Raw genomic sequence first — 25,183 nt, 5'->3', positions numbered from 1 at the left:
GACATTAATTTTTACCCTAGGACTCTTCTGCATGAGTTAAAAGGAAAATGCAAGCAGGAGAGATTGGTTGGAGTAGTCCTAAAGCTTCTTCCCAGTCCTTTTGATTTCAAGTCATCGGTGCTTTTGTTTTCTCACGAAGCCTTGTCTTCTGGCTGTCAATAACAGCAGTGATTCCGCATTTCTTAAAAAAGTGCTCCCCGAGGGGCACCTGGGTGGCTCAGTCATTAAGCGTCTGCCTTCGGCTCAGGTCATGGTCCCAGGGTCCTGGGATCGAGCCCTGCATCGGGCTCCCTGCTCTGCGGGAAGCCTGCTTCTCCCTCTCCCACTCCCCCTGCTTGTGTTCCCTCTCTCCCTGTCAAATAAATAAAATCTTAAAAAAAAAAAAAGTGCTCCCTGATTGGCTCAGGGATTTTCCTCTGAGATTGCCTCTTTGGATACACAGTAAGTTTTCATTTCATACCCAAATTGTATTGAAATCTTTCTGAAGGCCTTTTAAGTGACAGTTTTCTGGCTACGCAGCCAACGGTTTCCAGTGCCTACTATGAGAACTGCTCGATCACGTCACCACACGGGCAGGCAGTGACTGCCTAATTGACAGTTTTAAGATGGATTCCAGTTTCAGAGATGTTAAGATAGGAAAAAAATGTGCTTTTTAGATGAATTATGCTATGTAAATTGTATTTCCGCTAATCCAGCCTTCATCTACCTTGTTTATGTGCTTTAAACAATACTCAGTGAGATTTGCATGATGTTCCCTCCTCTGTATTCGTAGGTTTTAATGTGCACTGCTGGATAAGCAAACTCCACCACTTCGTTCTTCAACTCTAATGTGTAGCAACAAAGCCAGACTGTAATACTGCTCTTCCCGGCCTTGAACGTGTACATGAATCCCCTGGGAATCTTGTTCAAGTGAAGATTCTGATTCATTGGGTCTGAGGAGGGACCCAAGAGTCTGCATTTCTGACAGGCTCTCAGGTGAAGCCCACACTGCGGGTCTAGGGACCACGTGATGAGTAGCCAGGCTTTACTACATCTGAGGACACAGTGTGCCACTGAGGAAACTCACCTCTCCCGGGGGTGTGGGTGGTTTTGTTTTGCCTCTGTTCGTACTATGATTTCGATGAAAATCTATGAATTACAAATGTCGTTACGTTGGGTAAAAACAAAGATGTCATAGGATAAAAAAACAGGAAGTTTGTGTGTATTGTTTTATGATTCAGGGAGAGATATTTCTTCCTCTTGTTTTCTGAAAGGTTTGTTCATTTTGTTTTCCCTTGCCTTCCTCCTCAAAAACCTTGGGCAACTTGAATTTATTAGGAAATCTGCATGTAATTGCAGATTAATAACCTACCCATTAATACCACATTAGTTCATTGTGATTAATAGCATCTCTTTGCTTAATGAATTAGTAATGATGGACTGTTTGCTTTAAAGTGTCAAGAGAACATTCTGTGTAAGAAGGCACTACCCATAACAGGAAAATTAATTCTATGCCAGTTGGAGAATAACTTGTCACAAATAAGAAATGTTTGTTTGGAAAGCCTCACTGGTGTTCATATTTACACAATGAGAGGTATTTTTAAAACCTGTATGGGCCTTTTAATTTAGAAAATGAGAAGGGGATTTTATTTTCATCACTAGCTGAGATCAGTGTGGGAACTGATATTTCGGAGAGAAACACACGCAGGTACATGCTGGTATACTCACAGGTTTGCTTCCTACCGTGGTCATTGCTGTTAAGTTCCAAATGGAACTTCTCCTACCTGCTGTCTATTCTGAATTCATAAGTTCACTTCCCCAAGGCCCAGACATTTCTTGTTACTAATTTTATTCCTTTAGCCTATCATTTGTTTTCTCTCTGGTTCCTCACTCTAATTTGGTGCTATTGGCCATCATTGTTTATTTCTGTCTTTGCCCTACATCCGAGGAAGCGAAGGTCAAGGAAATTATGTGACTTGCCCAAACCAATCCAGCCATATAATTTGTCCCCCACAGATTATGGGTCTAACATTTCAAATGTCACCAATTTTAACCCAGGCGGAAAGAGCTGCATGAGCAGAGGCTTTGTCTAGCTGGTGCCTTTGAGGAAACCCAAGAAGCCTGGTGTGACTGGAGCTTGGAGTCAGAAGGGAAAAGGGACAAAAGACAAGACTGAAGAGAAAGGAGGGGCCAGAGCGTGCAGGCCTGGTACCCTGTGTAAAGATTTTCGCCTCTGTCCTCCGGCATCTGGGGGCCCGTTTGTAAATGTCACGTTGAGGGGCGTGATGGGTTTTGCCAGAGCACAGTGGCCATGTGTAGAGAATGCCTTGGAGGAGGGAGTTGATGTATAGAGACGGGTTCACGAGGCCCTATCACACTGTTCTGTTTTCTAGCTTGGGATCCAGATGAAGGCGGAGTTTGTCTTGTTACAGAAAACCCCAAGCATTATTGGGTATTCTTTTCTCTGTGTTCTCTTCAGGACAGCGTGAAGGGTCATTGTCTCTTCTCTGCAGCCCCTGCTTTCTTTGAACTTAGGAATGTACTTCATCAAGCACATCGGTTCCCCAGAATCTGCTGGTGAAGGCCCAGCAGCTGCCCGGGGGGCGGGAGCGTGGAAGTGTGCTGTCTTCCCGCCAGCCCTTCGGCTCCTTTGGCTTATGCCAAAGGTGCTGTTGCTTCCCCTCTTTGGGATACAGAAGGGAAGAGAGCCTGGTTCCTAATCCCTCACTGTTAGAAACCCCATTTAAGAAGGACAGCCCGGGGTGCCTGGGTGGCTCAGTTGGTTAAGGTCCAACTTTTGATTTCAGCTCAGGTCACGATCTCAGGGTCGTAGGGTCAAGCCCCGCATCGGGCTCTGAGCTAAGTGCAGAGTCTGCTTGTCTCTCTCCCTCTGCTGCTCCTCCTCTCTCTCTCTCAAATAAAGCATAAAAAAGGGGGGCAGCCTTTCTTGACCACACAGTTTAGTTTGAACAGCCAAGAATAGAACCGCTGTTACTCTTACCTCCTCATGGAGGGTGGGAGTAAAAACAGGGGTTAGTTGGGAAGTGGGTTTTTAAACCTATGTTTACAGTGTTTTGATGCTGCTTTTACAGATGAGGGAGGAATTGTGAAGTCTAGAGCTCAGATTTTTTAGGATTTGAGGGATGCAATATTTATCCCACTCTTCCTTGCCGTGGGGTGTGGTATAAGCTGGAGTTGAAAATAGCTGTCCTGTATATTTTTCACTTTGGAAGTCTTCCTGGCATCGTGTAGTTTTTCGTTTTTGTTTTTTGTTTTGGCTCTGGAACCAGTGAATCAACCCTCGCCTTTAACCCCTATCGCATTTCACCTTTGAGAAGGGAACTTTTTAATTAATTAATTAATTAATTTTTTGAGAAAGGAACTTTTTTTTAAAAAAGATTTTATTTATTTATTTGACAGAGAGAGCGAGAGCAGGAACACAAGCAGGGGGAGTGGGAGGGGGAGAAGCAGGCTTCCTGAGGAGCAGGGAGCCCGATGTGGGACTTGATCCCAGGACCCTGGGATCATGACCTGAGCCGAAGGCAGACGCTTAACAACTGAGCCACCCAGGCACCCGAGAAAGGAACTTTTTAAAGCTGGGCTTTACAGAACTGAGGAACTAACTTAGACTTAAATGGGCCAATATGATGAAAACATCTCCAGAACAAAACAAAGTAGTACTCTCCTTGAAGAATGTTGACATTTAATTAAAACGAAGCTGTGAGTGAGGAAATCAGCATTGACTTTGAGTGGGATGGAGAATGGGGGAGGAGGGAATCTGGACTGGTGATGTTTCCTGGGATCACAGGCATCAAGAAAGACTGGGGATAATTGTCAACTATACTTCAGTAAAGTCGGGGGAAATAAAGGAGCGCTGGTGAGAGCTGTTGGTTCTCAAAGTATGATCCCTCTATCTATAGCATTAGCATTACCTGGGAATTTGTTAGAAATGCAAATTTCTGGGCCATACCCAAGACCTATGGAATTAGACACCCTGGGGGAAGACCAGCACTCAGTGTTTTAATAAGCCCTTCCAGTGATTCTGAGGTCTGTTCAAGTTTGGACACCACTGGTTTAGACTAGGACATAATGTGAAGAAAAGCCTTAGGGATCAGCTAACTGTGTCCTGCCCTTACATCACCAGGCCTCCCATCCCTGGCTAGGTGCCTCAGGAGTGTGTCTCCCTGGTCACAAATAGGGTGACAGGGCAAAGTGGGTAGATGGCTTAGCACAGTCAGTCCACCACTGCAGAAACACATCTCGATGTCACCAGGGAATACCTTTCTTCCGATTAGGATTGAGAGCTCTAGTTAAAGTCCATGATCGCATTGCTGCCTCTGGCTTAGCCACTTGGGGGCCTTGTTCTCACACACAAAAGCAACTTGTGCGGTTTTACTGGATACCTGATGGTTCAGTGAACAAGACTTAGAGACCTGAACCCAAATCGGAGATCTAACCTTTACTACCTGAGTTTCCTTGGACAGGTTCTTAGGGCCTTCTCCCGGGTAGAGTAGAATGGGGTCAGTGATACATGCTTCTTAGGGCTTGTGGGGGATTAATCGAGGTCATGTACAATACACGTGGCACAGAGCAGATGTTTAATAAATGAATGCTACCACCATGGGGTCCTTGGATGTTCAGGACTACTCGGGGAAGAACCCCTGCAGGGGGTATATAACCATGCATGGCCTTTCCCTTATGACGTTAAGATGGTAGAAATGGGCAGGACAAAATAAATAATTAGGGTTTTTACTCTAGGAAAAAAACCGAAGATGGATTTAGGGACTTTAAACTCACCACAGGCCTTACATTGAATTATCTGCTAAGATCCAAATTATCTAACTAGGAAAACTATTTTTATGAGTTAAAATATCGTATTGGTACATTCATTGTAATTCTATGCTGTCAGAGAGTAATGTTAACATTTAGTTTATATTATTTTGAAGGTTAACCCTGGTAAGTGTAATCCTTATAAATTCACTTGTAAGTGAACATAATAAAAGAGTTACCTTCTCTTAGACTTTTGTAGTGTCTGGCAGTTTTATAAAATTGATTTCATTATGGGCAAAGAGGTCTTTTGTGTTAAGTGGGGGGTATTTTTATGTTATTTGGTAACCCATGATTTAGATCGATGAATTAGAGGTTTTTAGTGCCCCTAAAATAATCTTTGCCCCTTTTTCTTAAGCTGATGCCAGCCAACAATGATCATTTATAAGATGATCATAAAAAATGAACAGAGAAAAGGAGTCTGACAGTTTCTCTCCCTGTATTTAGGTGGGAGTTTCCCCGAAGAATGAGAAATATCCGTTCTTACTGCCTTTTCAGTGTGTCAGAAAGACTCAGCTCTGGGTGGAGGAGCGGCAGAACTGAGTGCACCATTCGTGTGAAAACATGAGGGTTATGGGATCCACGGACCATGACTTAGTCAACTTGAATTTTGTTTTTTTAATGAGAAGAGCAACAGCCTTTGCAAGCTGATTTAAAGTCTCCAGGTCCAGCTGCCTAAGAGTTTAATACCCATGCAGTGTGAGGTAGAAAAATGAAATTTCTCAGTACGGTAAATAAACTCAGGAGCCTGGAAACCAAATTGAAGTCTGTAGCCTGGAAAATCAACAAGGACTAAAAATAGTAAGATTAGAGGCGACAGTCTACCGTGGGCCATCCAAAGGTGGTTTTTAAGTACCACCAAAGGAGAAACCAGGCCATGATAGGGTAAGTTTAAAAAGATATGTATTTCTAGAGAACATTGTGTTTGTTACCTAGGTGTGAAAGGGCATACCTTCCCTAAATGTGGATTTGACTTTCCAAAGTTTTGATTTTTCCTGTTTTGTTTTTTTCTTTGGACTAGAATTAGGAGGACACTCCCCTTGATTCCTAAGGGAGAAATGTTGGCATAATCTACAGTGAGATTGAGAATTCACCTTAATGACCTGTGACGTGAAGGTTTCAGGATGCAGTTGCTGTTTGCATTAAGCGCATCAGGCACGCAGCTTCAGCATTCATCATTCTCCTAGCAAGTAGCCAGAGGATCCCCTTTAGACCAGGCACATAGAAGGGTTGCAGGGTTGGGAGAAAGAACACAAAGGAGCATGTTTTGAGTTCTTGACTTAACCAGGGGACTTCTGAGTCTTCAGGAGTCTGGTCCTTCCTTTGGAATTCCCTTCTCCTGTTCCAGAGCTGTCAGTAAAGGCCCTGTCTCAGCAGGAGAAGTGAATTTGAATGAGTAGGATTGGTGGTCCTGTCTCAGCTTTTGAGCTTAAAGGAAGTTGGATGCCAACTAAGTATTTACCCCCAGATGGAAGACCAGGAAGTGGATGGTTGAGCTGAAACTACTGGTATGATGAAACTTAGGCATCCTAAAACCTGGTGTTCATGAAAACCGATGAATGAAGTCTTGGATTTCATTGTATGATGCAGAGACTGGGGTGTGAGAAAAGGAGATTATGGATGTTTTTGTAATCGGGACATTACTGATTATAACAAGCAATAATAAAAGAAGTCCAGATTCTCACAGTTCCTTTTCTGTTGGATGAAAAACTCTCAGACTTAACCTTTTCAGGAATTCAACTCTGCAAGTGTGGAATGAGCACCAACCACGCCAAGCAGTAGGCCCTGGGTGCTCAAGATGAATGTGACGCAGCCCCTGCCCCACAGACTACTCATTTTAATGGAGACCAGCCATTGTTAATGCCGGTTTTATGTACCGAGATGACTTTTCACGTCACAGTACTTGGGACCCAAGGACCAAAAATACCTTCTTCATTAAAGTTCTCCCTCTCATTGTCCCCTGTGAAGCCAGGCTTGTGTTACCACCATGGGCAGAAACTAATTCTACGTGGACTGTAGATATAAATGTGAAACAATAAGGATTCTATAAAAAACAGAATATTATGACATTGGGACAGGCAAAGGCTTCTTAAATGGGACACACAGTACGCTAACCATACACAGAAAAAATGGGGAACTTAGATTATATTAAAGAATACAATGATTTTATTTGATTAAGATTTAATGAGAAGAAAAAATACATAATATTTTTGTGTTATGTTTGAATTTGATGATCAGCAGCACTTTGAAACCAACTTTATAGTCTCGGGTTTGTTGCATGATAGGTTTTTTTGAACTGGAATTTTCCTTTTCTGTTGTGACATGGTTAAGAATACCTGGAAGGGGGTGAAGATTGAGAAATTGTCCAAGAAACAACACACATGATGATGGGAATGCCCTTGTGTGGGTGACCCAGAAGCCCTTCTCAGCGCTTTAGGGACATTTTAATAACCTGAGTAATTGCCTTTGATAGGCATGCTTTGCTTTCTGCTCATTAATTACTCTCCAGGCTAGACTTTATTCCTCTTACCACTAATTCAGATACAGAGGTACATAAAATGGATGCTGCCCGCCGATTGCTACACCACTGTCTGCATATCAGTGCTCTCCTACCTGCTTGGGCATGAGGAGGAGAGGAGAACAGAAAGGGTTTGACAAGTAACCCGGGATAGCTGAATTTGTTTTAAAAGCCACATTCTGGGGCCACCTGGGTGGCTCAGTCGTTAAGCGTCTGCCTTCGGCTCAGGTCATCGAGCCCCGCGTCGGGCTCCCTGCTCCGCGGGAAGCCTGCTTCTCCCTCTCCCCCTCCCCCTGCTTGTGTTCCCTCTCTCGCTGTGTCTCTCTCTCTCAAATAAATCAAATCTTTAAAAAATAAAAGCCACATTCTGGTACAGAAACCAGAATTTTGACACAGGCAGGCATACCTCACTTTATTGGACTTCCCTTTCTTGGGCTTGGCAGGTACTTCATTTTTCACAAACTAAAGGCTTGTGGTAACCCTGCATCAAGCAAATCCATTTGGCGCCATTTTCCCAACAGCATTTGCTCACTTTGTGTCTCTCTGTCACATTTTGCTAATTCTGGAATATTTCAAATCTCTTCATTACTCTTATATTTGTTACGGTGATCTGTGATCAGTGAGCTTTGATGTTATCATTGTAATTGTTTGGGGGCCCCGCGATCCATAGAAGATGGCAGATGTAATTGATAAATGTTGTGTGCGTTCTGGCTGCTCTTCCGACTGGCTGTTTGCCCATCTTGCTCCCTCTCCTCAGGCCTCCCTATTCTGAGACACAGCAAAATTGAAATCAGGCCAATTAATAACCCTACGGTGGCCTGTAAGTGTTCAAGTGAAAGGAAGAGTCATGGGTCTCTTACTTTAAATCAAAAGCTAGAAATGATTAAGCTTAGTGAGGGAGGTATGTTGAAAGCTCGGCCTCTGGCACCAGTTTGCCAAGTTGTGAATGCAAAGAAAACTGTTGAAGGAAATTAAAAGGGCTCCTCCAGTGAACACATGAATGATAAGAGAGCAAAACAGCCTTCTTGCTGATCTAGAGAAAGTTGCAGTGGTCTAGACAGAAGACAGAAGACAAACCAGCCACAGTATACATCTCCTTAGGCCAAAGCCTAATGCAGAGCAAGGCCCTAACTCTCTTGAATTCTGTGAAGGCTGAGCGAGGTGAGGAAGCTGTAGAGGCAAAGTTGGAAACCGGCAGAAGTTGATTCGTGAAGTTTAAGGAAAGAAGCTGGCTCCCTAATATAAGGTGAAGCAGCGTTATCCAGTTACTCAGATATCCAAGTTCTCCAGAAGATCTAGCTAAGATAATTCATGAAGATGACTACACTCCACACGACACATTTTCAGTGTAGATGGCACAGCCCTTTTTAGAAGAAGCAGCCATGTGGGACTTTAATAGCTAGAGAGGAGAAGCCAGTGCCTGGCTTCAAAGCTTCAAAGGACAGGCTCTCTTGTTAGGGGCTAATGCGGCCCCGGTGACTTTAAGTTGAAGCCAGTGCCCTTAAGGGTTATGCTAAATCGACTCTGCTTGTGCTCTGTAAATGAAACAGCAGAGCCTGGATGACAGCACATCTGTTCACAACCTAGTTTAGTGAGTATTTTAAACCCACTATTGAGACCTATTAGCTCAGGAAGAAACTTATGACTGCTCATTGGCAGTGCATCTGGTCACCCAAGAGCTTTGATGGAGGTGGATAGTGAGATTCATGTTGCCTTCATGCCTGCTAACACAACATCCACTCTGCAGCCCATGGATTAAGGAGTCGTTTTGACTTTCAAGTCTTATTATTTAAGAAATAGGTTTCATAGGGCTCTAGCTGCCACAGATAGTGATTCCTGTGATGGATCTGGGGACAGTAAATAGAAAACCACCTGGAAAGGATTCACCGTTCTAGAGGACATTAAGAACATGTGTGATTCATGGGAAAAGGTCAAAATACCAACACTCCCAGGAGTCTGGAAGAAGCTGAAATCATCCCTTGTGGATGACTTTGAGGGGTTCAAGACTTCAGGGGAGGAAGTGATTTCAAATGTGGTGGAAATAGCAAGAGAACTAGAATGAGAAGTGGAGCCTGAAGGTGTGACTGAATTGCTGTCATGCCATGATCAAAATTGAAAGGATGGGGAGTTTTTTCTTAATGGATGAGCAGAGAAAGTGGTTTTGTTTGTTTTTGTTTTTAAAGATTTATTTATTTGAGAGAGAGAGCACAAGTGGAAGGGACAGAGAGAGAGGGAGAGAGAATCTCAAGCAGACTCCACACTGAGCATAAAGCCTGATGTAGGGCTCGATCTCATGACCCTGAGATCACGACCTGAGCCCAAACCAAGAGTCGGACGCTTAACTGATGGAGCCACCCAGGTGCCTTGAGAAAGTGGTTTCTTGAGATGGAATCTACTCCTGGCAAAGACGTTGTGAAGACTGTTGAAATGACAGCCAAGGATCTAGAATATTCTGTAAACTTAGTTGATAATGCAGTAGCAGGGTTTGAGAGGATTGACTCTAATTTTGAAAGAAGTTGATCTGTGGGTAAAATGCCATCAAGCAGCATCTCATGCTACAGAGAGAGAGTTCGTGAGAGGAAGTGCCAATCTATGTGGCAAACTTCATTATTGTCTTATTTTAAGAAATTGCCACGGCTACCTCAACCTTCAGCAAGCACCACCCTGATTAGTCAGTAGCCATCAACATCAAGGCAAGACCCTCCACCAGCCAAAAAAAAAAAAAAATATATATATATATATGTTGAAAACTCAAATGATGGCTAGCATTTTATTTATTTAAGATTTTATTTATTTGACAGATGGATAGAGAGCACAAGTAGGCAGAGTGGCAGGCAGAGGGAGAGGGAGAAGCAGGCTCTCCTCTGAGCAGGGAGCCAGATGCGGGGCTTGATCCCAGGACCCCGGGATCATGACCTGAGCCGAAGGCAGCCGCTTAACCGACTGAGCCACCCAGGTGCCCCGATGGCTAGCATTTTATAGCAATAAAGTATTTTTTAAAATTAAGGTATTACATTGTTTTTTTAGACATGATGCTATTGCTCACTTAATTGACTACAGTATAGTGTAAACATAACTTTTATATGCACTCGGAAGCCAGAAAATTAATTTGACTTTATTGTAATATTCACTTTTTTGCAATAGTCTGAAACCGAACCCATGATATCTCTGGGGGTAGGCCTGAACAAATGATTGATATTTGTGCACACTTAGGGTTTTGGGAATGCCCTACTTTGCATTGCATGTCCTCTTTTCACCTTCTTGTGATACACAGACTGCCTTGGGTGCGCACTCAGGTACATATTTACTACTTTGAGTTCTTTTGCTCCCATGGCTTGTTTTTGGTCCTCAGGGCATTCTTGTTTGCAATCTGTGGAGTGTTTATAGCATCAGAATAACATCAGATCCCTAAATGGAATTTGGATTATTTACTTCCAAATGTGTCTCCCCAACAGTCCAAGGGCTGTGGAAGTAATACAGTGCAAAGGCACCTGATCTGATTTGAATAGAAATATATGTGGGTATGGTTTTAGAGCTGTGTGTTTATTAAAAAAAAGAAAACAATCTTCCTTCTTGATCCTTGGGGCTAGTTATCTTGCTTTTATTGCTATGATAATACACAAGAAAGAAACACCAAACAAGCTGAGACAGTTGAAAACGCCCACATCCAACTCAATTTATTTTGAGTCTATGTAGTTCTGTGGATTTGTTTGATGTACAGATGCTTTATAAAAAACAGGACAGGAGCTCTGGATTGCATTTTTTTTTTTTTTGGAAAGGTAGAACTTCTAGTTTAGAAGTAGAGATTCCTCTTCAGGGAATATGTAATTGTTTAATTAAGTTGATTAGCACGCTCCATTGTGTCTTGAAGCTATTCAGAGGACTGCGGGGGCATCTGTTGTGCCGGCATCGGGAGGCAGCTAGGTTGTTTCAGAAATAAGCTGCAAATGCCTTGACAACGGCAGTTTGACACAGCTCCATGTAGGCAGTGCCACGGTGCTGCTCGCGGATGCTTCATCTTGGCTTCATGTAGGTACATGAATGCTCTTCGGTTCGTCCAAGGTGTGTTTTGCGGGGAGGGGAGGAGGGGAGTTTTTATTGAGTCTTGCCTTTCCCTCCTCCGCCTCTCCTTCATCGTGACAGCTGTCATTTTCCACCTTCAAGCAATAGCATGAGTGATGTTATAAATCGCACATCATTTTCTGGGTGGGCTCATGTCTATGCTGACAGCCATTTTCTACACACGACCTCATTTCAATGGCCAGGACTCCGCATGTGTAAATGGACAAGTCTTCAGGCGATTTGGGTAGGCTTTGCAATCTCGCCTCTCCATTTCCTGTCTGAACCGCTCCTCCCATGTCCACAGCATGTTTATGCAACATCGCATAAAACTTCTAATGGGCAATTTCTTCCAGGTGACCTCCCTGAGAGGCTGGGCTGTGAAGAAATCTTAAGAAACCCGACCCTGATGAAATTGCCTCCTTTGAGAATATTGCTTGGTGCAGAAACAAGGAACAGAATTCAGTTATTTTTGGTTCTTGAATAAATGAATTCTGTTTCTTTTTATGTAGGTGGCGAAACCATTAACCCCTGCAGCAGGTCCGGTCTGAGTTGGAAACTGAACTTTTGGTTTCTCTGAATTAGGAGAGCTTGGGAAAAGAGAAGGTTAAAGTTTTTTTGTATTTGAACCTCAAGCAACTTGGACGCGGTTCTGCCGTCTGTATATCTTTTATAGATGTGTCTTTTCCAGGGTTGTCTGTCTTTACATTTGATTTTCCGTAGGCCAGGACTGTGGATATAGAATGACCTCTAAGTTGGCACCATGTGTGGGTGGATACTAATGAATCCTTTCTTAACCTTCCTAGCACTTTTGGAGAAATCCATCAGTAGAAGGCGGGACACTGAAGCCATACAGAAAGCCAAAATCCTTTATTCATCTTGCATGAATGAGAGTGAGTAATAAAGAAAATAACTAAAATATTTAACACCTTATCCTTCAGAGAGTCTATTAATGTTTAAAGATATTGTTTAAGGAAAACGAGAACTACTAAGAATTCGATTAATGTTTAAAAATGTTGTTTGAGGAAAGGAGCGATTCTCAAAGACTGAATCTTGACTCTCCCTGTCTTAATGTTCTGTTGCTGGCTTGATGGAGAAAATAGGAAAATAATTTTATTTCTTTGGCTTGGATTCTTTAGATAGCAGTTACTCCGTGAGAAACTTGGGTAGGGTCAGGAGGGCAAACCCCACCATATGTGGTGCAGAAACAAGAATCCAGAGGCCCTGTCCGGTCTGAGAAGGAGCCTGGGAGAGAGGGCATTTGGGAGTGTTGTTATATCCCATAGAACCTTACCGGGGCCTAGGAAAATCCAGATTCCTGGGTGGGCCAGCCTCCTCCTGCTTCTCCATCAGCCTAACAGGCAGCTTAGGTGGATGTCTTAGGCCTGTCTTGGCATCTTGGGTCTGATTGGAGTTAAGGTTAACACTTGCCATTTTCTCTGGTGTGCTTTCTCAAGACAGGAAGAAGCCAGTGCCTGCGGGAAGTGTGTTACCTTGTTTAGGATTTGGGGTATTATTTGGTGAGCTAGAAGAGGGCGGTAAAAGATGACCAAAGAGTCTGGAAGCATTAATTCACGTGTATTGGGGAGTGGTTGGCTTTACTGAATGGTTTCCTTTACTTAGGATTGTTCCTTAGTCTTGCAGAGTATTCTCAGCCTAATATCGCTCATTGGGCTGTAGTGAGCCCATCTTTTCTTGTCGAGAATATTCAGCAGCTTCCCTAGTCAGCTCTCCTGGCAAGAACACCAAGTTCAGACAGTCACACTGAAGTGTGAGTCATAGGTAGTTCTGTCTCTGTGGTCCTGCTCAATCCACTGCACCTCTCTCTAACAGCTGAAATGTTAAGTTGGGGTCTTAAGGGGAATTTTCTCTTGAGAAGATATACTTGCATTCTAGTTTGGTGATCCAGTTTGCAATTCTAACTCTTCCTTTGTATTTGCTCCCTTTCAGAAGCGATTGAAAAAGCAGATGCCAAACCATTGCTACATATCCTGCGGCACTCACCTTTCCGCTGGCCTGTGCTTGAATCCAATATTGGTCCTGAAGGAGTTTGGTCAGAGAGGAGGTTCAGTCTTTTGCATACCCTTGCAACATTTCGTGGTCAATACAGCAATTCTGTGTTCATCCGATTGTATGTGTCCCCTGATGACAAGGTGTCCAACGAGCACATTTTGAAGGTATAGTGAGGACTTGTTCATACTGTTTGTTCAGTCCAAGGTTAGTCTTTTGGGGTGTCTTTCCGGGGAAAGAGACTCATCCTACCTTAGCGAAATCAGAGGATAAAAATTCTGTTAAGCATTGGGATCTAGAATATTCCTTCCTCCCAGATTTGCAGAGTGTAACTCAGGAACAAACCAATTTTGTCAGTCTTTCAGGAAGCTGGTGAGTGAGTTTCAAGTCATCTCTGATCTGGCCCTCAAATACCTACTCTGAGCATGTGTGGGGTCCCTAAATTCCAGTGGGGAGCAAGCTGCTAAGACTTTCTGAACTCTGCTCTTCCCTACACCTCCTCATTCTCCTGACAAAGGAACAACAGTGAAAGACTCATCAGTGAAACAGCTTGGCAAGGATTCAAATAACATTTTTTTTTTTTTTTAAAGATTTTATTTATTTATTTGACAGAGACATAGCGAGAGAGGGAACACAAGCAGGGGGAGCTGGAGAGGGAGAAGCAGGTTTCCCGCAGAGCAGGGGGCCCGATGCGGGACTCGATCCCAGGACTCTGGGATCATGACCCGAGCCAAAGGCAGACGCCCAACGACTGAGCCACCCAGGCGCCCCTCAAATAACATTTCTTAAATTGTTTTGTGTTTTGATCCTACTGTATTTTTTGCTTCCACACTTTTTAAAGATTTTTTAAAATTTATTTATTTGAGAGAGAGAATGAGCAAGAGAGAGCAAGAGTGAGGGGAAGGGGCAGAGGCAGAGGGAGAAGCAGACATCGCGCTGAGCAGGGAGCCCTATGTGGGGCTCGATCCCGGGACTCCAGGATCATGACCTGATCCGAAGGCAAACGCTCAACTGACTGAGCCACCCGGTTACTTTGACTAATAATGAAGATTTTACTGAATCACTGATTTTTTTTCTCCCAATTCCTTCCTTTGTCATACCAGCAAATATTAGTGATATATTGATGATCAAATCATAGAAGTATAAAACCTTTAGAACATATTACCCTTTTCTGCTGTAAGTCAACTTTTAAAAAGCCACACCATGCAGTTTATTTTTTGGTTTATACCAAGAGGGTGGCATTTTTTTTTTTTTTTTCTGTAAAGGACCAGATAGGAACTATTATAGGCTCTGCGGGCCATCTGGTCTCTGTCTCACCTACTCAACTCTGCTCTTGGACCTGGGAGAGCAGCTGCAGACAGTCTCTCCATGGATGGGTGTGATTGTGTAGCGGGCTGACTGGTAGGCTGTAGTTCGCTCAGCTATAGTCTAGACAATGGAAGTCTCAGGAAATCGCTAGGCACTCGAAGAATACCCATCTACTCAGGAGGAAATTCTTGGTTCCAGAGACAGCTGTATTTTCTTTTTTTTTTTTTTAAAGATTTTATTTATTTATTTGACAGAGAGAGAGATAGCGAGAGCAGGAACACAAGCAGGGGGAATGGGAGAGGGAGAAGCAGGCTTCCCGTCGAGCAGGGAGCCCGATGTGGGACTCGATCCCAGGACCCTGGGATCATGACCCGAGCCAAAGGCAGACGCTTAACGACTGAGCCACCCAGGCGCCCGAGACAGCTGTATTTTCATGCTGGGTGAAGGAACAAGAACATGGCACGGAGGTAGACCCTAATGCTATCCGGTAAGACGTGTTATACAAGACACAGTGATGCTGCCTAAGGGTCCAGTTGATCTCTGCCTCATGCTGATAGGTTACTCACTTTAAAAACCAACAAACCAGATTTTTAAAAAGATTTTATTTATTTGAGAGAGAGTGAGAGAGCGCACGAATGGGGGTGGGGAGAGGGGCAGAGGGAGAGGGAGAAAAGCAGACTCCCCGCTGAGCAAGGAGCCTGACATGGGGGCTCGATCCCAGGACCCCGAGATCATGACCTGAGCTGAAATCAAGAGTCAGATGCTTAAGCGACTGAGCCACCTAGGCGCCCCAAGGCTATCATTCTTAATTCCAGAACTATTATTACATCCTTTCAAACACCTTAAGTGGTATTTTGAAGTTAGATGGAGACTTTCAAACTTAAGCTTAAGTTTATGCACTCTGTTGGGTGATAGAAGATCTTTTTTTTTTTTTTTCAAGGATTATTTATTTTAGAGAGAGAGTGCAGGTGGGAGCGCACACACAAGTGCAGAGCGGCGGGGTGGTGGGGGGAGAGGTGGAGCGGGGAGGGACAGCGGGAGAGGGAGAGAGAGAATCTCAAGCCATCTCAAGCCGACTCCCCGCTGAGTACAGAGACTGATGCGGGGCTCGATCTCATGACCCTGAGATCATGACCTGAGCCCAAATCAAGAGTCTGACGCTCAACCAACTGAGCCACCCAGGCTCCAGTGGGTGATAGAAGATCTTGATTCACACACAGATAAGTAGTTGCAGATGGCAACCATTTTATTTTTCACCGATTTCTGGACCTACTCTAAGAATTTATCTCCTTAAATATTTTATTGTGGAAAATAATACAAAAGTAAAAAAAATAGTACAACAAAATCCCATGTACTCATCAGCCCAGCTTCAACAACTGGCAACTTTTGGCTGTTCTTGTTTTATCTAAACCCTTCCTTTTTGTGGGGAAGCTGGAGCATTTTATAGCAAATCCAAAATATAATATCATTGCCTTCAGTGTTTATCTAATGGAAAGGACTGTTATCACAGCCAAAAAAGTAACCATAATTCCATAATTAACATCTGACACCTAGTTAATTTTCAGTTTCCCTGAGTGTCTCAAACATGTCCTTTTAAAAAATTAAAAGTTGGTCTTTGATTTAGGTTCCAAAAAGGAATCTCATGTGCATTTGGATGATAAGCCAATATTAATCTACAACATTGTGAATTTGACTGATTTCAGTGCAACCTAATAGTTGATGAGAGAAAAATCTTGTTTATAGGAGAATCACAGCTTAAAAAATGTAGGAGAAAGAATAGCATTAAAAAGTTACCATTTAGGGGCACCTGGGTGGCTCAGTCGGTTAAGTGTCTGCCTTCGGCTCAGATTACGGTCCCAGGGTCCTGAGATTAAGCCCCGCATGGGGCTCCCTGCTCAGTGGGGAGCCTGCTTCTCCCTCTGCCTCTTCCCCCTCCACCACCCATGCTTGTGCTCTCTGGCTCTCTCAAATGAATAAAGTGTTTTTTAAAAAGTTACCATTTAAAAATATTTCTAATGAGCTAAAGGACCAAGGCAGCTACCATCCATAGTTGCTAAAACCATTAGGTAAATGGTTGATGGGGGAAACTCATGATAGAGAGATCATACTGACATCAAAAGAACCCACATGTCAGTGGTAGCCTTGTTCAAAGCGGGGCAACCAGATTTTATATACCTTCTGCTACCAGGCAGTGAGAAGTATACACTGTCACCAATGATGTCTTGCCAAAAGAAAAGAAAAAAAAAATGAACTTAGATGTTTACAGGAAACATGGGGAATAGAGGAACATGGTAACCAGTTTTTAACAGCTTGCCTTGCATACTTAATATTCAATTAAACGGATCCTGGAAACACTGGACTGTCAGCTATAGAATAGTCTCCAGATACAAGGAGGCGCTCACGGACTTCCTGCTGCTGTGCTTTGCCAGCACATGGTGACTTGTTCCAAACTCATGTGTTGGAGCATGGCTTGGGACGGGAGTACAGCACAGGTTTGCTTTATTTTTTTTTTAAATGATTTTATTTACGTATTTGAGAGAGAGAGAGAGCATGAGCGGGGAGGGGCAGAGAGAGAGGGAGAAGCAGGCTCCCCGCTGAGCAGGGAGCCCAATGTGGGGCTCAATTCCTGGACTTCAGGATCATGACCTGAGCCGAAGGCAGACGCTTAACTGACTGAGCCACCCAGGCGCCCCACAGGTTTTTATTTCTAGTTACGTCTCTGTACCATTTTATGTGAATGAATAGTCACACAGCTGAATTAACAAAATAGAGCTTCAGTCTTCATAATTGTGACATGGTTAGAAGTTCAAGCTTGTGTCTAGATATGGTAGGAGAAGCTTTCTTCTGAGATCTGCATAAAACCCAATGAACCTGACAACAAGAATTAGCAAATTGGTCACTGCCGATGTTGTAGAATTTGTGAACTTTGCTTTTATTAGAAATAGTTAAAACCGTACAGAATTTGATTAAATATTTCAAGCCTTGGAGCACTTTTTTTTTTTTTAAAGATTTTATTTATTTATTTGACAGAGATACAGCGAGAGAGGGAACACAAGCAGGGGGAGTGGGAGAGGGAGAAGCAGGCTTCCCGCCGAGCAGGGAGCCCGATGTGGGACTCGATCCCAGGACCCTGGGATCATGACCTGAGCTGAAGGCAGATGCTTAATGACTGAGCCACCCAGGTGCCCCTTGGAGCACCTTTTAACTTTCGTGGAACATAGTTTGAAAACCACTAAGGTGTTAGAAAAAAGAATAGGTTTTCGTGTTAAAGAGACTGAGGTTCATGGTTTGGCTTTGTGTTTGACTCAGTGAATATCCGTGTGCAAATTGTTTCACCTGTCTGTGTCTCATTTTCCCCATGTATACTGACGGGTGGATTAGAATGTACTTTTCACTGTTGCTGTGCAGTTTAAATGAGATGAATGTGGTGACAGTTTGCAGGATAGATACTGGGACACGGTAGCACAAGACAAGAGGTGCCCTTCTCTTAAAGCATGACAAGGCAACTGGTCAGAACCATTTGGAGAACCACTTGACTCTCTTCGATTTTGGTACCCAACATACCTCTCGGATCTCAAGTTCACTTGTGCTAAAAATAGGCAATTTCAGTTAGTCTCACATTCGTCTGAGCTCCCATGCCACCTTGTAGTGGGAAACCCAACCAGTGTAGGCATTTCCCCACCTTCTGGTTGCCCCATTTCTTAGTCTTCTCCTGGGATAGTGGGAGATTCTCCACTCATCAACTAGGTGTTTCTGAGAAGAAACCCCTTCTCTCAGCCCTTGTGGACCTTTCAGGTGTACTTTTCTGCTACTGGGGACCTGGGTCTCCCACTCCCTCTGCCATCCTGCTGTTTCCTAGGGGCAGTGACTGGTCACTGTGCCTATGAGAAACTTGGACTTCTTTGGCAGCTGAGGAGATCTTCTTCTTGCTCTGGGAGAGCTCTCTCTTACCCCAGACTCTCCTCCCTCTATGTACTTAGACTTCTTTTCCCATCACATCCTGTTTTCTTCAATGTTTTTAGCTTTCTAATCCCATGAACCCATGGGGGTAAAGAAAAAGGACTCTCTTTGGGAAGGCACAGCACTGTGGCAATTCCTTTGGGTGAGCAGGTGGTACTTTTGGGTGAAGAAAAAAGGCAAGTTTCCAGTGGGCAGAGGTGGCCCCATACCAAGGACAGGCAGTTTGGCGAGCAGGGGGTTGCTCAGACCACCCAGGGGTCCTCTGTCGAGCTGCCCTGTGATGAGATAGCACAGGATTTGCCACAGGCTGAAATGGGAGAAAGGAAATTCAAAAATAGAGGAAACAACAGAAGTTAAAGCCCCCAAACGTACCTTGCTACATGTGTTTGGGTTTATTTTATGTAAGGAGATTACAAGAATGAGGACTTGTGGAACAATAAAGGACTTGATTATATAGGATCCTGAAAAAACGTTTGGAAGACCAGGTTGTCTAAGTATGTGTTACTGAAACTGACTTAAAATCATCATTAATGGCCTGCTTTTGTCTAGCTTTTAGCAAAATCCTTAAGAATGACAAGGAGAGACCCTCTTGGAAATGAAGTTTTTCTAATTGCTTTGTCTTTTCTTTTCCTAAATCATAATTTGGCAGATGTTTCTTTTTGTGTTACTGCTTTGTTTCCTAACCTGAGGTTTGTTGTAGTTAGAGAAAAAAAAATTCATCTTTCAGTTCAATATATCGGATTTCCTAAACACATACTTTATTTTCTACTTGGGATGTTCGGATCATTTGTAAACACAAGGATTAAAAAACCTCCAATAACACAGTGTCCTAATGTTGGTCTCTTGAGAAAGTCTTTTGCCTCAAGAGTTTGTATGCTTCTAAAGAGATTTAGTTGTCAGACCTTATTCTGTTTGGTGTATTTAAAACGTTCCCTAGAAACCATAACAATGTGGAGGTTTAAAAAAGGTCCAGTAACTTTACTTGAGTCATATAAACTTTTACAATAAGGGGATTTAACTTCATTTCATCAGAGGGAAACTTTGGCTTTCTTGATATTGTCTAGTTTCCTTTCCTATGAGACTGAAGCTCAAAAGATTGCTCCAATTTGTCCAGATCTAACTGAAAGCCAAAGCATCTTAATCATAATACTGTGTTTCACGATCCTGGCTTACTTAATTTTTGGAAGAAATGGTGGTAGATTGGGAGTTTTAGTAGGATGAAGCCAGGCTGCCTTATGATTTGGTTGTTTGGGACCAATTAGAGAAGACAGCTGAATACAACAATTTAAGGATTTTAATAATACATGCAGGCAAGATGGATGTTATGAAAAATCTCTTTTTTCCTCCTTGAAACAAGAGTAGTGTTTTTCCTTGAATTTTTCATAACATCACTAACTCTTAACTTGGCCTTTGTAGAATTTGTTGCATATGAAGGAGATCTTCATGGAAAACTATAATGCTATACCAATCTTATGTATTAAAAAAAGAAAATATTTGAGATTATAGTAAAATGAAGAACTAGAATACATAGATAAAAACAGTGTAGAGTTGCATAAACTAATGATACAGGCATGTAGAACCCAGTTTTTATTCAGATGCTACTAATTTTTTATTTGTTACTTAGATTTTGTATGTTCTTAATTTGACTTAACTTTTTTTCTGTGTGAATCAGATTTAAATTTAGAAAATCTGCTGTTGGGATCTGTTTTATTTAGTCTTTAGGCAGTTGCTGAAACTCAAGAAAGAACAGCCATAGATTTAGAGAAGGTTCTGGAACTTAAAAAAATATTTTTAAATTTACATTCAGTGAGGGGCGCCTGGGTGGCTCAGTTGGTTAAGCGACTGCCTTCGGCTCAGGTCATGATCCTGGAGTCCCGGGATCGAGTCCCGCATCGGGCTCCCTGCTCGGCAGGGAGCCTGCTTCTCCCTCTGACCCTCCTCCCTCTCATGCTGTCTCCCATTCTCGCTCTCAAATAAATAAAAAAAAAAAAATTTACATTCAGTGAAATTAACTTTTGTGATGCACATGTCTATAAGATTTTTTAAAAAAGATTTTTTATTCCTTAGAGTGTGCACGCGTGTGTGTGAGAGCGCGAGCAGGGGGGAGGGGCAGAGGGAGAAGGGAGAAGCAGACTCCCCGCTGAGCTGGGAGCCCAAAGATGTGGGGCTCCAGCCCAGGATGAAGGCAGACACTTAACTGACTGAGCCACCCAGGCGCCCCTGTAAGTTTAGACAAATGCAGAGTCATGTAATCACCTCCATCACCCCCCACAAAATTACCTCATGTTACCCCTTTGTAGTCAACCACTTTCCCCATCCTTAAACACCGTTCTCTGTCCCTGTAGTTTTGCCTTTTTCAGAACGTGGGTAAAACTTGTCTGCGTTGTTCCATGTATCAGTAGTTCATTCCTTCTTAGGGCTGACTACTATTCCAGTGTATATCACAGTTTATCCATTCACCAGTTGAAGAACATTTGGGTTGTTTACAGTTTTGGGCAGTTATGAATAGAGTTACATGTGGGTTTTTGTGTGAGCATTAAGTTTTTATTTCTCTTAGATAAATACCTAGGAGTGGGATTGCTGGGTCATATGGGGTCATATGTAAGTGTATGTTTAAGAAACTATCAAACTGGTTTCTAAAGTGGCTCTGCCATTTTGCATTCCCACCAGCAATGTGCAGGTGATGCAGTTTTTCTACATCCTGGACAGCTTTTACCTTAGCAGGTTTTGCTTGTTTGTTTGTTTTTGCCATTCTAATGATATATAGTGGTGGTGTATCGTTTGTGACTTACATTTTCCTAATTATTAGTGCTGTTGAGCATCTTCTCATGCACTTACTTTCCATCTTCATATCTTCTTTGGTGAATTGTCTGTTCAAATCTTGTGCTTGCTTTTAAATTGGATTGTTTGTTTTCTTACTGTCGCATGTTGAGGGCTCTTTATAAACAAATCCTTTTTCATATATGTGATTGTCAAATATTTTGTCTCTGTAGCTCATCTTTTTATTCTGACAGTGTCATTTGCAGAGCAAAATTTTTTAATGGTGACGCAGTCCAATTTCTTTTTTCTTCTATGGATTGTGATTTTGGTATCATGTCTAATAACTCTTTGTCTAGGGGTGCCTGGGTGGCTCAGTTGGGTGGCTCAGTCAGTTAAGCATCTGACCTCGGCTCAGGTCATGATCTCAGGGTCCTGGGATCGGGTCCTGCATCAGGCTCCCTGCTCAGTGGGGAGTCTGCTTCTCCCTCTCCCTCTGTGTTCTCTCTCTCTCTCAAATAAATAAATAAAATCTTTAAAAAAATAACTCTGGGGCGCCTGGGTGGCTTAGTTGGTTAAGCGTCTGCATTCGGCTCAGGTCATGATCCCAGCGTCCTGGGGTCGAGCCCCGCATCAGGCACTCTGTTCAGTGGGGAGCCTGCTTCTTCCTCTCCCTACTGCTTCCCCTGCTTGTGCTCTCTTTCTCGCTCTGTCAAATAAATAAATAAAATCTTTAAAAAAAAACCCAACAACTCTTTGTCTAACCCTAGGTCACAAGAGTTGCCCCTATGTTTTCTTCTAGAAGTTTCATAGTTTTGGGTTTTACATTTAGGTCTATGATCCATTTTGAGTTAATTTTTGTAAAAGATGTGAGGTATGAGTCAAGGTTCATTTCTTCTTTTTTTTTTTTTTGCAAGCGGATGTCCAGTTGTTGTAGCACATTCTTCAAAAACACTGTCTTGGGTGCCTGGGTGGCTCAGTTGGTTAAGCGACTGTCTTCGGCTCAGGTCATGATCCTGGAGTCCCGGGATCGAGTCCCACATCGGGCTCCCTGCTCAGCGGGGGATCTGCTTCTTCCTCTGACCCTCTTCCCTCTCGTGCTCTCTGTCTCTCATTCTCTCTCAAATAAATAAAATCTTTAAAAAACAAAACAAAACACTGTCTTTTCCCCTTTGATTGCCTTTAAGACATTGAAATTGTTTACTTCAAGAAATTATGCTATACTTTTCCATAATAATTTTGGTTATTTAGTTGTCTATTATTTGTATTTTTATCACCTATCCTAAACTTTCCAGAGAGAGTTCTAAATTTTGCAAAGATTTCTCAAAACAGAATTCTCATTTGATTCCTTTAAAATAAAAAAAAAAAAATCACTCAATGCAGTACAGTATTTTAGGGGTATGGCGGTAGAAAATGTGATTAATGGGCACCTGGGTGGCTCAGTCGGTTGAGCGACTGCCTTCGGCTCAGGTCATGATCCCAGGGTCCTGGGATCGAGTCCCACATCGGGCTCCCTGCTCTGCGGGAGGCCTGCTTCTCCCTCTCCCACTCCCCCTGCTTGTGTTCCCTCTCTCGCTGTGTCTCTCTCTGTCAAATAAATAAATAAAATCTTTAAAAAAAAAAAAAAAGAAAATGTGATTAATCAAATCTCTCCAGATTGGCATTTTTGTAAAATACTGCAGTGAGGAGAATGCTGGATCTGGTGACGGGATACCGTGATTCTCCTCTGAGCTCTGCCCGGCCATGTTACCTTGGAAAAGTCACCTCAGTTCTTTGGCCTTTGTTTCTCCACAAGAAGGGGGAAAACCAAATCATCTCTAAGACCTATTTCAACTCAGAGAGCTTTGATGCTATTCAGTATTGGTAGAACCTCAAAAAGGTTAGAATCCATGAAGCAGGGGCCGGTCTCTGATACTTTATAATTTCTGTCTTTGCTGAAGTACCTATTTGCCTATCACTCTGAGTGCAGGGAACTCTTTCTGTACTGGTGACGAGACTCAGAGCACCCCTGCCGTGCCCATTCCATGATTCTTGTTACAATGCTTGGTACGAATTTATATTACAAGCAGAATGCTTTCTGTTTTGTTTCAACAGCTGGACCAAGCAACTCTCTCCCTAGCCGTGAGGGAAGACTACCTGGATAATACCACAGAAGCCAAGTCTGTAAGTTTGACTCATATTCACCACTGTGCCTTGTCAGACTGTTGTTGGGTTCATAAATTGTTCTAAAATTCCTGACTCTTTACTGGAAATGAACAGTGTGACTGTTTGATGACCATGTTGCCAGTGCAGGAGGCAGAGGCCTTTTATTCAGTCAGACACATGGCACTTCCTGTCTTCAGAAAGTCTGGCCGTCAACGCTCAGGGCCCTCATGATCGAGCTGGGGAGACAGCACACCTGAATGAAGTAATCAAGAAATGAGCTTGCAGCCTTTCCTCAGAACTGTAGAGAGCTCACTGTACATTGCAGAAGTAAAGTGTGGAGATTTGACTGGGTTGACATAGTCAGTCAATGGTTCTCAAATTGTATGGCTTAAGAGTCATCTGGGAACCTCCTGTTAAATGTCGATTCTTGGGCCACAGCCCAGGAGAGGCCCATGTAGGAGACTTGAAGTGGGGTCCAGGAATCTGTTTTCTTAACAGATGCCACGGGTTAATGCAAGGTTAATAAGAACCAGATGGGATCAGTTCCGATAGACTTCTTGGGTTGGCTGGGAAACCTAGTAGTTTCCTGGAGATTGGAGTAGAGCTGCTTCATTCCTGACATTTTCAATTCATTTTGGAAACATGGTTGAACTTCCAAAGGAGCCTCAGACCCAGGGGACCCTTGACTAGGGAGTTCACTGGTTTCTGGCCCAGCCTAAGAATGTAGGAACATAGATTGGGAAGTGTTGGGGTCACAACGGAAGTCCCTACTCCTTTGCTGTTACTAAACCTTGTATCTAGAAGGTTCTGGAGGGCAGGAAGCTAGGTAAGATCTTAGGCAACTTTCTGGGTAAGGACATTCATCAAAGAAGGTTGGCATGTTTGTATTGTTCCAAGTGGATAGAATGGACTTTTGCCAATATGCAGGCACCTACCTTTCTGTTGGGGTCACCACCCTATCAGCAACCAGGCTTGAAACCCCCTCCCCCATCCCCTGTAACCAATCAGTCAAGTCCTGTGGATTCTACTTTCAAAATCTCTGTTCCGTCTGGTCCTTCCTCTCTGTCTTTACTGCCCTAGGTCAGATCCTTGTTAACTCTTGCCTTGACTACAAGTAGCCTTTAACTGTTAACTCCTCCCCTTCGTTTCATTGCCTCCTTAGCACCACTGGACAAGTTCTCTTCTCAAAGTATAGCTCCCAGCATGCTTTGATCATGACATGATCCCAGAACACTTTTGCTGCCTCATTTACTTTTGTTTTTCTCCCAACAAAGGCAGCTTACACACCTCACAGGAGGATTCTTCACTACTCTTGAACCTGTCTCCTTCAAGTGCTCTGTGCTCATTTCTCCAGGCTGGAATTCTTTTCTACTTTTTGAGTTTCCAAACACTTAGCAGCTTTGTTAAGGAACTGATTTTGGTCTCTCTAATGTTACAGTTAGTAATTACATGTTTATCTCCCTCACTGGATTACACACCGAGAACCGGACTCATGCATTATGTAATTTTTCATCTGTACCCCGCATAAGCACAGAATGCCTAGCAAGACATCCTATACATGTATTGATTGAATAAATAATTTCTTAAATTGAACTGGGAATTATAAAACATTGTTTCTAA

The 25,183-nt window shown here is 43.0% G+C and overlaps 1 protein-coding gene across 1 annotated transcript in view; it reads left to right on the top strand.

The window, feature by feature from the left end:
• Positions 1 to 25,183, top strand: part of PHEX (phosphate regulating endopeptidase X-linked) — a 205,375-nt gene that overhangs the window by 24,232 nt on the left and 155,960 nt on the right. Inside the window, exons 4-7 of the mRNA XM_081807971.1 lie at positions 11,290 to 11,357; positions 12,139 to 12,276; positions 13,334 to 13,560; positions 23,513 to 23,581. Of these exons, the coding sequence (XP_081664097.1) occupies positions 11,290 to 11,357; positions 12,139 to 12,276; positions 13,334 to 13,560; positions 23,513 to 23,581 (502 nt within the window). The remainder of the gene's footprint in view (positions 1 to 11,289; positions 11,358 to 12,138; positions 12,277 to 13,333; positions 13,561 to 23,512; positions 23,582 to 25,183) is intronic.

The sequence above is a fragment of the Leptonychotes weddellii genome, chromosome X (genome assembly GCF_054177405.1).
Source record: "Leptonychotes weddellii isolate Sample4059 chromosome X, ASM5417740v2, whole genome shotgun sequence".
NCBI lineage: Eukaryota > Metazoa > Chordata > Mammalia > Carnivora > Phocidae > Leptonychotes > Leptonychotes weddellii.
The sequence above is the reverse complement of the archived record's forward strand: the minus strand, read 5'-3'. Positions and strand labels throughout refer to the sequence as shown.